Genomic DNA, 14,581 nt, shown 5'->3' with positions numbered 1-14,581 from the left:
TGACCCTGATAATTTAACTGGCTACGTTAAGATAAAAATAATACAGTTGAGGCAGAATTAGCAAGTTATACTACTTAACTTTTTTTTTTAAGATTAAATCTTTTTGTAAAATGTTACTGTAAATCACGAGTCTTAAAAACTTTGGCTGGGAATATAGTATGGCTTATTCTGAGAGTATCTTAATTATCATTTATACGTGGAATCTACATACAGAGTTAAACTCACAGAGAGTAGGAAAGGGGTTGCCAGGGGCTGGGAGGTGGGGGGGGGATAGGGAGAGCCTGGTAAAAGGGTATAAACTTTAAGCTGTATGATGAGTAAGGTCTGAGGATCTGGAGTATAACATGATGGCTACAGTTGACAACACTTATTGTGTAGTTGAATCTTCCGAGTGGAACTTAAATAATGAGAAAAAACAAAAATAAATATGTGAGGTGGTGGGTGTGTTAATTAACTTGGTGGAAGGACTCCTTTCACAACACGTACAAGGATCAGATCATCACGATGTACACTTTTCAGTATCTTACGGTTTTGTTTTTCGGTTATACCTCAGTAATCATACTTACTATTATTTTGGAAATTCTAGAGTTTCCAACCAGCCGCCTGGAGATGAGTGCAGTGGCAGACATCTTTGACCGAGACGGCGACGGATACATTGACTACTATGAATTCGTAGCAGCCCTGCACCCAAATAAAGATGCGTATAAACCCGTCACCGACGCTGACAAAATCGAAGATGAGGTACTCCACATCCCCACCCCCTGCAACAGCAGCGGCGCGCGCTGCCGGGGTACCACGCACAGATTCATGCCGCCATTCTGTTTTATGTACTTCCACCTTGAGTTGTTGTGTCGAGGTTTCTACGGACTCCGCGATGTAATGTTAACATTAAAGTGGACATTTCATCATTGTTTTTGGCAGGTGACAAGGCAGGTGGCGAAGTGTAAATGTGCAAAACGATTTCAAGTTGAACAGATTGGAGATAACAAATACAGGGTGAGTTTTTAAAAATTAACTATTTAGTTCTCTTGAAGGATAAAGATGGAAATTTGTATACAATTTGAACTGCGTTGCTTTCCAAGAATGCTAATTACTTATTTTTTTGCCTTACATCACAATAGAATGGTATATGAAATTCCAACTTTCATCATTTTAAATTATACAGAGATAGCTTGAATTTTGTAAATTAGGACGTATCTTTGACACGCGCTTCACTTTGAGGAGGAAAACACATGCTACATACTCAGGTTGCTTCCTGTGACTTTATAATGTATTTTATTACGATTACAGGTAAGTTTTCAGATTTCTGATCACAAAGCTATTCCAGGCCAGAACCACGAAGTTAAAAATGTTGAATCGTTTTTAGAAATACGAAAAAGAGGCAATGTTTTCTACTTGTATAGTTATTTTTCCTTTTATTCAAAATCTCAAAAGCTCAGTTCACCTTCTTCAAAACAATTATTTGAACACCAGTGTGACTTTGTCACTCCTCTTTTTTTTCTCTTTTTTGGAATATCTCTCACATGTAGTAGCTAGATAGGAAATGTGCTGAGTTTCCCTAATACACAGTATGTTACTTAGAAGCGAAATTTCTTTTTGATTTTAGTTTTTATATTTGCATATCGAGAAATATTCATCGACATATTTGAATTTCTAACCTAAATTTGAAACCCAAAGATTTAAAAAAAAAAAAAAAAAACTTCTATAGAAAATTTTCTGATTGTATGGTTTGGAGTTTGGACAAGTGGGTACCTGCACATCTCTAAACTAGATACTATATCCAGGAGCCCAGAGTGTGACAGATTGTATGTGTGTGTTCTAGAGTCATATAGAAAGTTTCCTATTGAACTAATTGTGTCTTTCTTCCATTTTTCATTTTTTTTTTTATCAGTTCTTCCTGGGAAATCAGGTATAAACCAGTGGAATGTATTCTCAAGTTCCCAATGATTTTTTTTTTTTAACTTTAATTCATAGTCATTAAAGCTTGCCATGGCCAATCTTTCCCATGCTGTTGCCCTAGCTACTACATTGTTGGTTGGCGTGGTGTTTCTGTAAACGCTATAAGGGTCCTTGATCCAGGATTCCTTTTTGCCGTGTGTCTCAAATGAGGAGATTACTTTTAAGCAAACCAGATAATAAATTGTAGCTTGACTGGTCACAGTGTTAAAAATGCAATTTTTAATTCCAGTTTATAATAATACTTCTAGCCTATGTTTTATGCAAATACTTACTGGAACACAGATTTGATTCTGCACACGTCTCTGTGCTGTGTTTAACCATTGAGTCAAAAAACATTAAATGTTGAGGGCATATGGTCGACAGTAGCTAGAGAAGGATCCACACTGGGCAGCGAAGTAGGAAGAGTAGTGAGAAGTCTCCCTGGCACGCAGCCACAAGTAATGTGTTCTCTCCAAAGCAGCAATTGTCTCATTTGTCCTAAATCACTGATTCAGAGCTTTGCATCTTCTTTTTTTTTTTTTTTTTTAAGATTTTATTTATTTATTTGACAGAGACAGCCAGCGAGAGAGGGAACACAAGCAGGGGGAGTGGGAGAGGAAGAAGCAGGCTTCCAGCGGAGGAGCCTGATGTGGGGCTCGATCCCATAACGCCGGGATCACGCCCTGAGTCGAAGGCAGATGCCCAACGACTGCGCTACCCAGGCACCCCAACAGCTTTGCATCTTCTGAGTAGAAATTTTAAGTCTGGAGGTCTTAACTGGTATCATCTCTTTTGAGGAACTGTATCTCTTATAACTTCCATGAAGTCTTAAAATCACACTTTATCCGATTTTGACTTCACAGTGAAGTCAGTATAAACTCCAGTGGCCCTGTGTCATGATCACAATTTTTAAAACTAAAGATAAAGAAAATCGTGTTTTGACTTAAACAAAGGAGAAGAGTTTTTCACTGTATGCTTTTGGAAAGAACTGTACTATTAAAATACCTGACCATATCATGTTAGATATACTCTGCTGCTCAGTTTTTAAGCCATATTACCCCTTATGTTTCAAATTCCCTATTATCCCCATTCATTGCAAGCACATAATTTTTTCAAATAGAAATTTTCAGCTCCTTTACATAGATGTCTTTAAGACTTGGCATTAGTTATATAAAAAGTTACTTTTCTACTCACTTCTTATTATTTTCTGAGTCAACAATTGGGGTAGTATTTTTTATTTGTGGAAAGGGTGAGAAAAATGCTCACTTTAAAAAGGTTTTATTCACTGAAAACACTAAGAGCAAGCATTAGTCTATTTTTTTCTTGTCTCACAATTTAGCTGTTAGGAAAATTAGGGAAATTCTGAAGGCGATGTTAGGTTGTCTGGAGAATATCCTCTCAAAATAAAAACTTAAATCATATTTGTTAGAATTGAAATATCTCTATAAAATCCTAACATCATTTCCTTAAAATTTGTGCTTTGAACATAATCTTGGACTGAAAGTATCTGGTCTAATTATCTGGTTTCTTAAGGGTAATTTTCTTTTAAATCCCTTCCTTTTCCTTTGCTTATTAGCAGCACCGATTTTTTTCTAACAAAACAAATATGTATTTTGATTTTTAAACTTTAATTTACATTTCAGGAACCGATTCAATTAATAGGAAAGTTTTTAAATCTCAGGGCTTGAAAATGGACTTAGAAATAACAATATAAAAAGGGTTGATATAAAGCGCATGAGTTCCTGCTGGTGCATTTTACATGCTTTCCAGGTCCTTTTGAGTTTCAGGGTCTTGAACGGTTGGCTTTGTTCTAGGGTTCCTTTCCTGAAACTCAGTGTTAAAGCATATTGCAAAGTGGCAGATTGTTTCTACTTAAATCAAAGCTTTCTGTTTACCCATGATGAGCCCAGACAAATAGTCAAAGTCACAATCGTATCCTGCCTGCCTTTAAAAGAAGCTTTATTTATGTTTACTTGACTGTTCATTTTGCTGTGGTGTCTGCTGGGTTGGCAACCATGAAATTTGGTTTGGTGATTTTTACAAGCTGAACGCGAGCCTATTAGAAATGATTTGAAAGTATAAAGTTATTTCTCATGGGCTTTCAAAATCTTACAATCAGAAACTGTGTAGTCTAGACATTTATTCAAGACTTGCAGAATTTGTAGATATCAGAGTGATTGGAGAACAATTGAAAGGGTAAGAACACGACTGCTTATTAGTGTCGGTAATTATGGTACAAACAGCTTTAAGAGAAAGCCTTTTAGATTTGAAAGCTGTACCATTAATAATGTGTCACTGGCTGTTCCAGTATTACAGTAATCCAAAGTGGCACATGAATCCAGCCTTTAACAAATTGGTCTACCAGATCATAAGTGATGCAGAAATTTTAGTTGACTGTCAAATTTTTGTTGATCATGTTCATTTCCTACTTCATCTCTCTAAGTCACAACTGCTCTTAGAGAAAACGAAACGAGTTTATGGAGATTTCTCTCACAGATTTCAGTGGAAAACAGTTTGAGTAGAAGAGGAAGTTTTAATAAAGAAAAATTAGAATTTATTAGATTTTGTGTAGAAACTTATTTTGTATAAGCCCTGGGCTAGTGGGCCAGTGCTTATTTTCATGTCTGTGTTTGACTTCTAGAAACATTTTTCCATTACTGCCTTACTAATGTTGTTTCTGTCATAAAGAAAAACCATTTCTTGAACAAAGCTTCAGTATTATACTTGATAACCTTTGTTAGCTTTTTCCAAACTGTTTCCTTTGGGCTAAATCAGCATGCAGCAGTCTAACGCAGATCATCTCAAACCCCCTTTTCTGAGATTTTACTAATCGCTGTGAACTAAGCAAGAAATTTAAGTTGGTTGCTTGAGCTCCTGCAGATTGCACATCATCCTTCAGTGTAGCCTTGCTGTTGACAATTAGAGGTTCTCTCTTCCTTCATCTTCACAGTTTGGAGACTCCCAGCAACTGCGGCTCGTTCGTATCCTACGAAGTACTGTCATGGTTCGTGTCGGAGGTGGATGGATGGCACTTGATGAGTTCTTAGTGAAAAATGATCCTTGCAGGGGTAAGGAGATGCTATGTCAAGATAATAACACCATGGAAGTATATCAATTTTGTACTATTTTCCAGCATCAAAAACATGCTGGGTGTAATTTTGGTCATTTATTACAAAAATGAATGTTTCACATTGGTCTCTGTCAGCCTAAAGTTCCCAAAGAACTTGTGGCAGTCATGTAAACCACGTTCTTCTCATTTTTTTCCTTACATCTTCTGGATAAATAGGAGACTGATAGGCAGGAAATATTAGAATAGATTTTTTTAAGGAGATGCTCCCATCTGCAATTTTCGAAATGCGTAATTACGCCAACTAGGGAAGGGATTTCATCTGTCATTACATAGCAAAAGTAAAGTGAAAGGAGATTGAGGTGAAGGAGACAAACAGTGCTGGACAGTAAAAGTTTAAAAGTGAAAGTTTTTAAAATTGGGGTAGGTAAGGAAAGTAATACCTAAAAGTTTTGAGAATAATCATCAACTGCCAACTTGACTCTTACTTAGAAGCTATCGATGAGCACGTTGAAAATATAAATATATGATACTGTAGCTCACTCCATACCTACCAGCCAGAGAGTCCTTGATTATCTCTCAGTTTTTGTTATTTTTCAGGTCCTCCAGTCAATTGTGAAATTCTTAATTGATTGACCTTACAAGTGGTCATTTGATGGCATTTGTCTAGTTAGGTCCAGTTTACTTCGTTGGCCCATTTTTCTTTGGAAAAAAAAAACAAACAAGCAATAACATTTTTGTGATTTTCTTTAATCGGCGAGCTCATTTCAATCCTCTTAAACAAACAACAGCAAATGTCCATGCTGATACTATTTCGACTACCAAGTAGAGGCTGGGGGTCTTCCTCAGCCTCTGTTAATTCATTGTGGGCCTCCGACCGTTCAGGTATGTCAGGGTGAGTTCCTGTGCGGTCAGCAGGCCACCCTGCTCAGGGTGCCCGGGAGAGAGAGCTCTGCTCTCTGCAGGTCAAAGATGTACCCACCAAAGGGGTAAAATCACAAAGACCCCCTTTTTTAATATTTTGAAAATAATGCAACCTCAAGTAACGGAGTTCCGCTTACGAGACGAAGCAATTCGAAGGTGTAGTGTCCCGTTGAGTTGCTTAGAAAGGTTAGCGTGACTGTGGCCAAGTCTTCCAAAAACGTTTTTCTGAGTGGGTCAAATCTTTGAGTGCTTCTTTCCCCGATGCAACTTTTCTTCTCGAATGTGTGCTGAAAGCCGGATCTGGGCACCCTTTGCATATTCAACAACTGTACTTTGTTTCTTCTCTTGCTAACAGTATTCTTTAATGTGATTGGTATCCTGTGTCATTTTTTCTAGTTCATCATCATGGGAGTAAAATGTTACGTTCGGAATCAAACTCTTCAATTACTACTACTCAGCCTACTATAGGTTGGCAACCCCTCTCTTTGCCTCTCCCCTCTTGCCTTTTCTCTTTCCTACTTTTACATTCTTGCTTTAATCATTTGTTTTAAGATAACACGCTTCATCCATCGCGTATGGCTTAACTCATATCCAACTGAGCTGGTGCTTCCAAATTTAAATTCTGAAACGCTGGCACCCTTCGGGTGTGTCGCACACGTCGGTGCTCTGTCAGTGAGCAGACACATGCTAACACGCTGCTCATCGGGTTCTTGTGGAGTGTTCTCCATGTGCATATGTGTTTGTGTGAGCGTTGCATCACTGATGACCTCATATCCTTGGGTCTGGTGTTCGTTCTTGCATGTCGGTTAAACCGAGTTTTTCAAGGCATAAAACAAAAATACCGGTTGCCTCATTTAAGTGAAAAACCCGAGAGTTTATATGTTGTCGTCACGATTAACAAGCCATCTCTCATTCTGTGTAATCCTATCGTTTGACTAATTCCAGTGTGAAAATACTGGCATTCTCCTTACCTCAGAGGTACATGCAAAAGCCGCAGTCCCTGCCTCACTGGCTTGTGTGCTCAGTGTGGGGAAGGGGTGATGGACCATGTGGGCATCAGTAGCTGGTGGATTAACAGTATTTTAGCATGAGCTTTCCATTTTCATGCTGACTCTTTCTTTAATAGTGGTTATTCTTGCTGGTGTCTAGTGTTAGAATAAACACACTTTTTTTTTTTCCTTCCCCGAACTTACTTGTATCCAAAAGGAATGCATTGTAAAGGAATGCATTTAACTTTTTGTTATGCTGCGTTGGAGTTGGCATGGCAAAAAGCTGTTCTCGAACTCCTCAACATGGTCTGTGGTGCCAGGTGGTGGTTTTTCCCGCAAAGGATTGAGCGCCTCTTTTTTTTTTCCCTCCTCTTCTGTCCGCGTGCCTTGCTGTGTGTGTCACAATCCAGCTAAAGGAAGGACAAACATGGAGCTTCGGGAGAAGTTCATTTTAGCAGATGGTGCCAGTCAGGGTATGGCTGCCTTCCGACCCCGGGGCCGAAGATCACGGCCTTCATCACGAGGAGCGTCACCCAACCGATCCACTTCTGTCTCCAGTCAGGCGGGCCAGGCAGCCTCTCCACAGGTCCCCGCCACCAGCACACCCAAGGTAGGACTCGCGTAGGAAGTGGTGTCCTTGTCCCGTGCAACCGCTGTCTCGAGTATACTTTTGAATGTTTTAGGACCCTAGAATTTGTGTGGCCAGTCTTGTCCATGCATATCCCTTCTCACAATATGACAAATGAAGGGTTTAAATATGTCTCTGTGTGTGTGTGTGTGTGTGTGTGTGTGTGTGTGTGTATACATATACACACATACACACACGTTTTTGCCCTGTGGCCCATATGGAGACTATCTACTTAGGAGCGTTAGTTACCTTTCAGAGTGGTGTTTTTTTCCTTTTTAAATAAAGCTTTATTTATTTATTTGGTGTATATGATTTGCCATCAAGTCTTTCCATTTATTTTTAATTATCATTCTTACCGTGAAACGTTACTCTTGGCTATGAATATCTCTTTCTGTGGTTTGTTATCTGCTGTCCTTTACATTTGATTTGCCGTTGTTCCATGCAGATTCTCCATCCTCTAACACGCAATTATGGTAAACCGTGGTTGACAAACAGCAAAATGTCAACTCCTTGTAAACCAGCAGAGTGCGCAGACTTTTCCGTGCCGTCTGCCGAGGTACCGTAAGGCCCCGGATCCTGGTCTAACAGTCTTCTTCCGTTGAAACTGTCACGCACTAACATTGCTTTACCTCTCCCTTAACACATGCACATGTGACAGTACTACGTCTTCTTACAGACTTCCGTAAGACAGGTGTCAACTCAGCATTTCTGGAAAGACACCAGAGTAAGGGGTTCATGGAACAGACAGGTCGTCGCTCTGTGAGTGGTGAAGCTAAGCGTAGTCACGCTTACAGGCTCCGCGCACCTCCTTTGGTGTTTGTTTGTTTGGTGTTCTTTTAGTCTCTTTCTCATACTTAATTTGAGTTTTCTCTCTTTGGAGAGTGACACACAGGAGATTATATTCAGACCTAAGTACAGTTTCTTTTAAAGCTCCTGGTATGCTCATGCGTCTAGCCATAATTTGGGCAAGAAATACAGTAATCCCCCTTTAGGTGAGAGTGAGAGGCACTGTCATTTGCAAGAGAAAATTACTTACATTAAAAGAATGTTTATTGAGCGTTCCTTATGAACACGGTCCCCCCGAATGTTTGTTACATTTATTTCTGCCCAAGAACACCGGGTGGGTAGGCCGTAAGCCTTTTAGTTATCGGTACGGCAGTTTGGGGCTGAGATGTGCAAGAAGTTATCTGGCATTTTCAATAGGTGTGTGTCTTTATTAGACTTTAATGATTACTGTTTGAGTATGCTTCTGCTTTCTAACATGGCATGATTGATGGGGATAAGATATTTAGGTCATATAAAATTTGCCAACTTAGTTCGTTTATCAGATCATCTACATTCAATTGAAAGTCAACCAAATAGATTTGAAAAAAAGTTCTCTGTAAAATGATACACACAGATACCAAATAATCACATATTTGATTAGAATCACAATAATGGGGGGATGTCCCTCAACAACCTGTCTGGAAATGAAGGGGGAATTTCATGTTAAAGGCCAGGACCCTTTTATGAAAGAAAGTCCTTTATGCTTTTCAAAAATACTTTCTAGCCTATTATTTAATCCTCACATGAATAATAAGAGGTAAGCAGAGAACGTTTTATTACTCTCATGACTCAGATGGAAATGATGGGAAGATCCTTGCTGGTGGTGGTAGAATTGAGGCAGAAACCAACCCCTTCTTCAGCTCTCCCTCCTTCCCTGAGCACTCATGCCCACCCCTTCCCTCGGGTGGGAGGGGTTAGTATCATACATTATCTAGAGACGTCTGTAACTTATGACGGATCTGTTGTAGCAAAAACTGAGAAGTTTTTTTTTTAATTCAATTTAATTAACATATACTGCATTATTAGTTTCAGAGGTAGAGGTCAGTGATTCATCAGTCTTATATAATACCCAGTGCTCATTCCATCACGTGCCCCCCTTAATGTCCATCCCCCAGTTACCCCATCCCCCTGCCCCCCTCCCCTCCAGCAACCCTCAGCTTGTTTCCTAGAGTTAAGGATCTCTCATGGTTTGCCTCCCTCTCTGTTTTCATCTTATTTTATTTTTCCTTCCCTTCCCCTATGAAAACTGAGAACGGTTTAAGGAGCCTCAAGGGGCATGTGTGTTTTAAATTTGGGGGACTATGCTGCTGTGTTATTTCAGATTTTTGAAAAGTGGAGACCCCCCCCCAGATTAGAGTTTAAGTGTGTTATTTTAACTACTATAAAATTATGTTTCATTTCTAATAGCCTCATAGACAAAACAGCCAAACAGAGAAAACGATAGTATACTTCCGTGGAGGGGTCTGTAAGAGAACTAGGTAGGGTTTGCGACAATAAAGTAAGAACAGTCAGGTCTTTCTGAGAAGAACGATTTGGGTCTCACATGGCAATGATGTTCTGCCACCTTGAGGGATGTGTTTCATCATTTGGGGATCCTCGCTCTTTTCGTGGATTGTTGAGATTCTTTTAAAGTTAGGAGTTTCACTAGATCCGAGTTGCCAGATCTGGGGCAAATTGCTGCCCTCCTCAGGCCCTCATCTTTCACATTTATAAAAAAGCTGTGATTAGGTGAGTGTGAAGATTAATTATCCTGACATGCGTGAAAAGTATTTAGAAAACTTAAGTTTTATGTATGTACAAATCACATATAAATGCCGTCCTTAAATATGTAGAGTACATATGTAAAGAATTCCAAACATGACATTTATATTAAGTTGCAACTCTGAAGTATCAAAAGGTCTTACATACACTTTATTAAACATTTACAACTAATAAGGAAAAACCAATTTAAAAAAAAAAAACAAACCACACACGTAATGTGTATAGATTCCTTTCCTCCAGTCAGCTCCATGTGAGTTCATTGAGGCAAAATGGCATCCCTTATACTTCTTTCTTTTTTTCTTTTTAAAGATTTTATTTATTTATTTGACAGAGATAGAGACAGCCAGCGAGAGAGGGAACACAAGCAGGGGGAGTGGGAGAGGAAGAAGCAGGCTCATAGCAGAGGAGCCTGATGTGGGGCTCGATCCCAGAACCCCGAGATCACGCCCTGAGCTGAAGGCAGATGCTTAATGACTGAGCCACTCAGGCGCCCCCCCTTATACTTCTTTCTGTTTATTTTTTTTAACTTTGGGAGAATTTTTAGGATGTTGTAATGATCTGGAAAAAATGCAGTGATTTTAGACTTATAATAAAATCTCATAGTCATGATTGCTTTAGGCATTCTCTGTGAACTCCTATAAGAATTTTTGAAGAGTTCTCCCTAAGCATCGCCTCCGTGTTCTGTGTGGAGAGGCCATAGAAGGTATTGGAAGTAGGTACAGTGGCGTGGTACCAAGTTCGAAAATGCCACTGCATGTTTTTGGCAGCTAAGTGTGTTTAAAAGATGACTGTTTGGGCATTATTTACTTATTGTTCTAATTCTGTCTGTTCATTTCTGTCTGGTTCCCTAAAAGCTTTGAAGGCAACAGAATATCCAAGCACAACTTCTCGGAGTCATGCCCTCTCTCTGTACCATGCGCTCCCCATTTTTCTGGCAGGACTCTCCTAACTCTGTAATATTCACCGACAACCTGGAAGATACTAATGTGCTCACAGTTTAATTTGCTTTTCCCCCCACCTTGCTGTCATTTGGGGATCTCTATTTTTATGTTTTCTCTTCAACATGAATTCCTTTTGAATTCAGGGAGAGAATAAGAAATTAGGAAAGCGAGCGGTGAGAACCCCATGTGGCGCTTAATCGAAAACGCTTCCCCCCGCCCCCGCTCCCGCTCCCTCTCCTGAAGAGGGTTTCCACCATCTGTACTGTGCTGTTAGCCGACGGTCACGCAACAGGAGCAGTTTCTTGAAACGTCCTTTCGCTGATTAAATACAGGGCACCCCAATCCAAGGAAGCAAGCTTCGACTGCCCGGCTACTTATCAGGGAAAGGCTTCCACTCTGGGGACGACAGCGGCTTGATAACCACCGCGGCGGCCAGAGTCCGGACACAGTTTGCTGGTGAGTGCGGCGCGGGTCTGTCTCTAACGGCCTCTTGCGGTGGGACCCCTGCTCTTCTTCCCTGGGGCTCAGAGAGCGAATTGATGATGCCGTATTCTTTCGAAATGACACCTCGCCCCAGTCCTCCAGTGGCGGTAGGGGATACATGAGTCATGAGACTAAGGGACAGGAAAACCACTTTTGGAAAGTACCAAAGGAAGATGAGCAGGAGACCCACCACAGCCGTGTCCTGCCCCTTCTCGCTGGAGGGTCTGGGCCCTTCCGCCGGCTCAGAAGTTGCCCGGGGCTCTCTTGTGGGTGGTTGGAAACACCCAGCCGTGCTGGGCCTGACGCCCCTGCTGCTTCCGCTGCTTCTCAGAACAGGGAACCCCGGCGCTGGGGTTCTGGGCTCAGCCTGCATGAGGCATCTTTCAAATTTCAGGTCTTCTCTTTCAAATTCCTGTGTGCTTTGATTCACTTATCCTTGGGCCAGACTTACACCTAAGGGTTTTCCCGTGTTTGCACACAGCCCTGGGCACACACGTTGAACTTTGGAAAGCGCCATCTTAAATTATAGGTTTACTCCTTGTACCTGTTTGTAGTCAGTGAAATCCTGTTTTCAGTGACTCAGCCCAGACGTATCTTTAGTTTGTAAGCCTAGCTTTTTGTGTATTACGTGGACCCCGAGTGAGGCTACCTTCTCTAGTGGAACGGAAAACGGCCGTGAGCCCACAGGTGTCTGCCGAGTGCCTACAGATGACAAGAAAATTGTGGGGATTCAGGGTGGCATTAGGACCCGAGACCGTGTTGCACAGGGGTCCAGTACTAATAAAGGGTGGTTCGACCCTGGCTGTGCTCTCTCCCCAGATCCCAAGAAGACTCCCAGCCGACCGGGAAGCCGAGCCGGAAGCAAAGCGGGAAGCAGGGCCAGCAGCCGCCGAGGCAGTGACGCATCAGACTTTGACATTTCGGAAATCCAGTCCGTGTGCTCAGACGTGGAGACTGTCCCCCAGACACACAGGCCTACCCCCCGAGCAGGTTCTCGGCCGTCCACAGCCAAGCCTTCCAAAATCCCCACGCCCCAGAGGAAATCACCTGCCAGCAAATTGGACAAGTCCTCCAAGAGATAGTGCAGTCGGTTCCGCCGCGGCCCTTCCTTGAGCATTTATTATTTAAGTTTGAAAGATGTAAAATATGATGTAGAAATTATTGTGAAATAATTGCAAGAAGTGAGTTTAAAATTCTGCAGATGGCCTTATTTGTGTATTTGTCTTATTTTATCTGTATAAGTTTGTGTCAGCTGTTCTGGGGTTCAAGTCACATCGTATGTGGGGGGAGGCAGGAGTTGCCCCGGCGCCCCCACGTCTGCACCGGAGCGTGTGGCGCGCGCTAGCGCCCACGGCCGCGCCGGCAGGTCAGTCCCCGCTCCGTCAGCCACCGCGCTGCGGCCGCAGCTCATGGTACGGATACCTCATGACATCGTCTTGCTTCTGTCGAAACTCCGAAAAGCCAAAAGACACACACCTGGGATATATTTTGAGATGACTTAAATGTAAACTTAAAGCTGGAGGGCAGACAGCACGTCCACACACAGTCCTTTAAAGCAGTATCTGGCCGAGAACTCACAGCAAGTTACTCTAGGCACTGGCCGGTGCTGGAATGCCCGAGAACCTGGCAGCATTTCCGGGCCGCGGCTTCCCAGGAGGCCAGAGGCGTCCTGGATATTAGACCTATTATACTGTAAGAATATAATTATAAAGTGCATTCATATAAATGTGAGGTTTTCTTTTGCTTGAGTGGACAGTAGCACCTGTATCATTGAACTCATTTTGTATCAAAGCAATTTTGCTTGCAGAAAGCTATGAAATAAAACATGTCCCTTAACTACATTGCTATGGAATTAATTTTTTTCCCCAGGGAAAATCCGTGTATTTTTTTATGAGCAATATCAATTTGGAGTGACCAAAAGATACTTACAAATGGGTTTATTTTGATTTCTCATCTGAAATAATCATGTTCTGGTATTATATCTATATTTAATAAATATATACATTTTAATTTATTATGTATACTCACATACTATAGAAAGATATTAGTATGCATTTAATAAAACATATTCACTTGAACATATGGAATAACTGATTATTTAAAGAACTTTTTCTATCGTTTGTTTGCTTTGAGTAAAGGTTGTATGTATGATGTATTTCTACTAATAGCATGACAGGGTGAGTTTGGGGGACATCACAACACAGGGATAAAATATATAATATGTAATAAGAATTATTAACAAATATTTAATATTCTACAAATATTTTTAGTACCAACCGTGTGCCAGCCACTGTCTTACCCTGAGGCTGCAGGTCCCTTACCATCTTATATTCAAGGGAGAAACAGTTAATAAGCTAATAAACAAATAAGGAAATCACTAAAAAAACCGTGAACTAAAACCAGGGGATGTGTGACAGGGTGACTGCTTTTATTAAGGTGATCTAGTGGTATTCTTCTGGCCTGTGTACATTTAAAAATCACATGATTGAATTTTCCTAAATACAAAAATGACGTCAAATTAGAAGTGGGAGCCTGGGTGGCCCAGTCAGGTTAAGGGTCTGAACCTTGGTTTTGGCTCAGCTCATGATCTTGGGGTCCTGGGATCGAGCCCCGGTGTCGGGCTCCACGCTCAGCAGGAGTCTGCTTCTCTCTCTCCCTCTCCCTCTGCCCTTCCCCCCACTGGTGCTTTCTCCAAAATAAATAAATAAATCTTCTAAAAACATACATAATTAGAAGAATGGCAGATTGTTATTTTGGTCATGACAGGTCGTGACTTTTCCCATAACTCTGTCCGTTTATTTCAGCCAGTGGCAGGGGTGGTGCTCAGGCTCAAGGGGATAGATAGCATTTATGTTTTCCCTGCGTGGCCTTTTTTCATGGAGGCCAACAGTGGAGTCTCCACAGACAGAAACTAGGGGCCACTTGGAAGTCATGGTCATTCCTTTTTTCTCAAAGCATGGGTCTCAGGTGGGAGCTCTTGATGGAAACAGTAATCCTAACCTGATAGATCACATGTTACAATTCA

At 41.2% G+C, this 14,581-nt stretch overlaps 1 protein-coding gene across 3 annotated transcripts in view; it reads left to right on the top strand.

Annotated features, from left to right (window-relative positions):
* The window catches only part of DST (dystonin), a 342,160-nt gene extending 328,763 nt beyond the window's left edge, over positions 1-13,397 (top strand). For 2 of the 3 annotated variants that reach the window (XM_040643591.1, XM_008691755.2), the window contains 8 exons: positions 587-741; positions 922-996; positions 1,892-1,909; positions 4,889-5,006; positions 7,329-7,528; positions 7,992-8,102; positions 11,406-11,529; positions 12,376-13,397. In XM_040643591.1, coding sequence (XP_040499525.1) covers positions 587-741; positions 922-996; positions 1,892-1,909; positions 4,889-5,006; positions 7,329-7,528; positions 7,992-8,102; positions 11,406-11,529; positions 12,376-12,638 — 1,064 coding nt within the window. In that variant the 3' untranslated portion in view covers positions 12,639-13,397. The remainder of the gene's footprint in view (positions 1-586; positions 742-921; positions 997-1,891; positions 1,910-4,888; positions 5,007-7,328; positions 7,529-7,991; positions 8,103-11,405; positions 11,530-12,375) is intronic. The other variant, XM_040643592.1, reaches the window with a different exon arrangement.
* The last annotated feature ends 1,184 nt before the right edge of the window (positions 13,398-14,581 follow it).

The sequence above is a fragment of the Ursus maritimus genome, unplaced genomic scaffold (assembly GCF_017311325.1).
Source record: "Ursus maritimus isolate PB19 unplaced genomic scaffold, ASM1731132v1 scaffold_29, whole genome shotgun sequence".
Lineage (NCBI taxonomy): Eukaryota > Metazoa > Chordata > Mammalia > Carnivora > Ursidae > Ursus > Ursus maritimus.
Note: the sequence above shows the minus strand (reverse complement) of the source record. Positions and strands in the feature narration are given on the sequence as shown.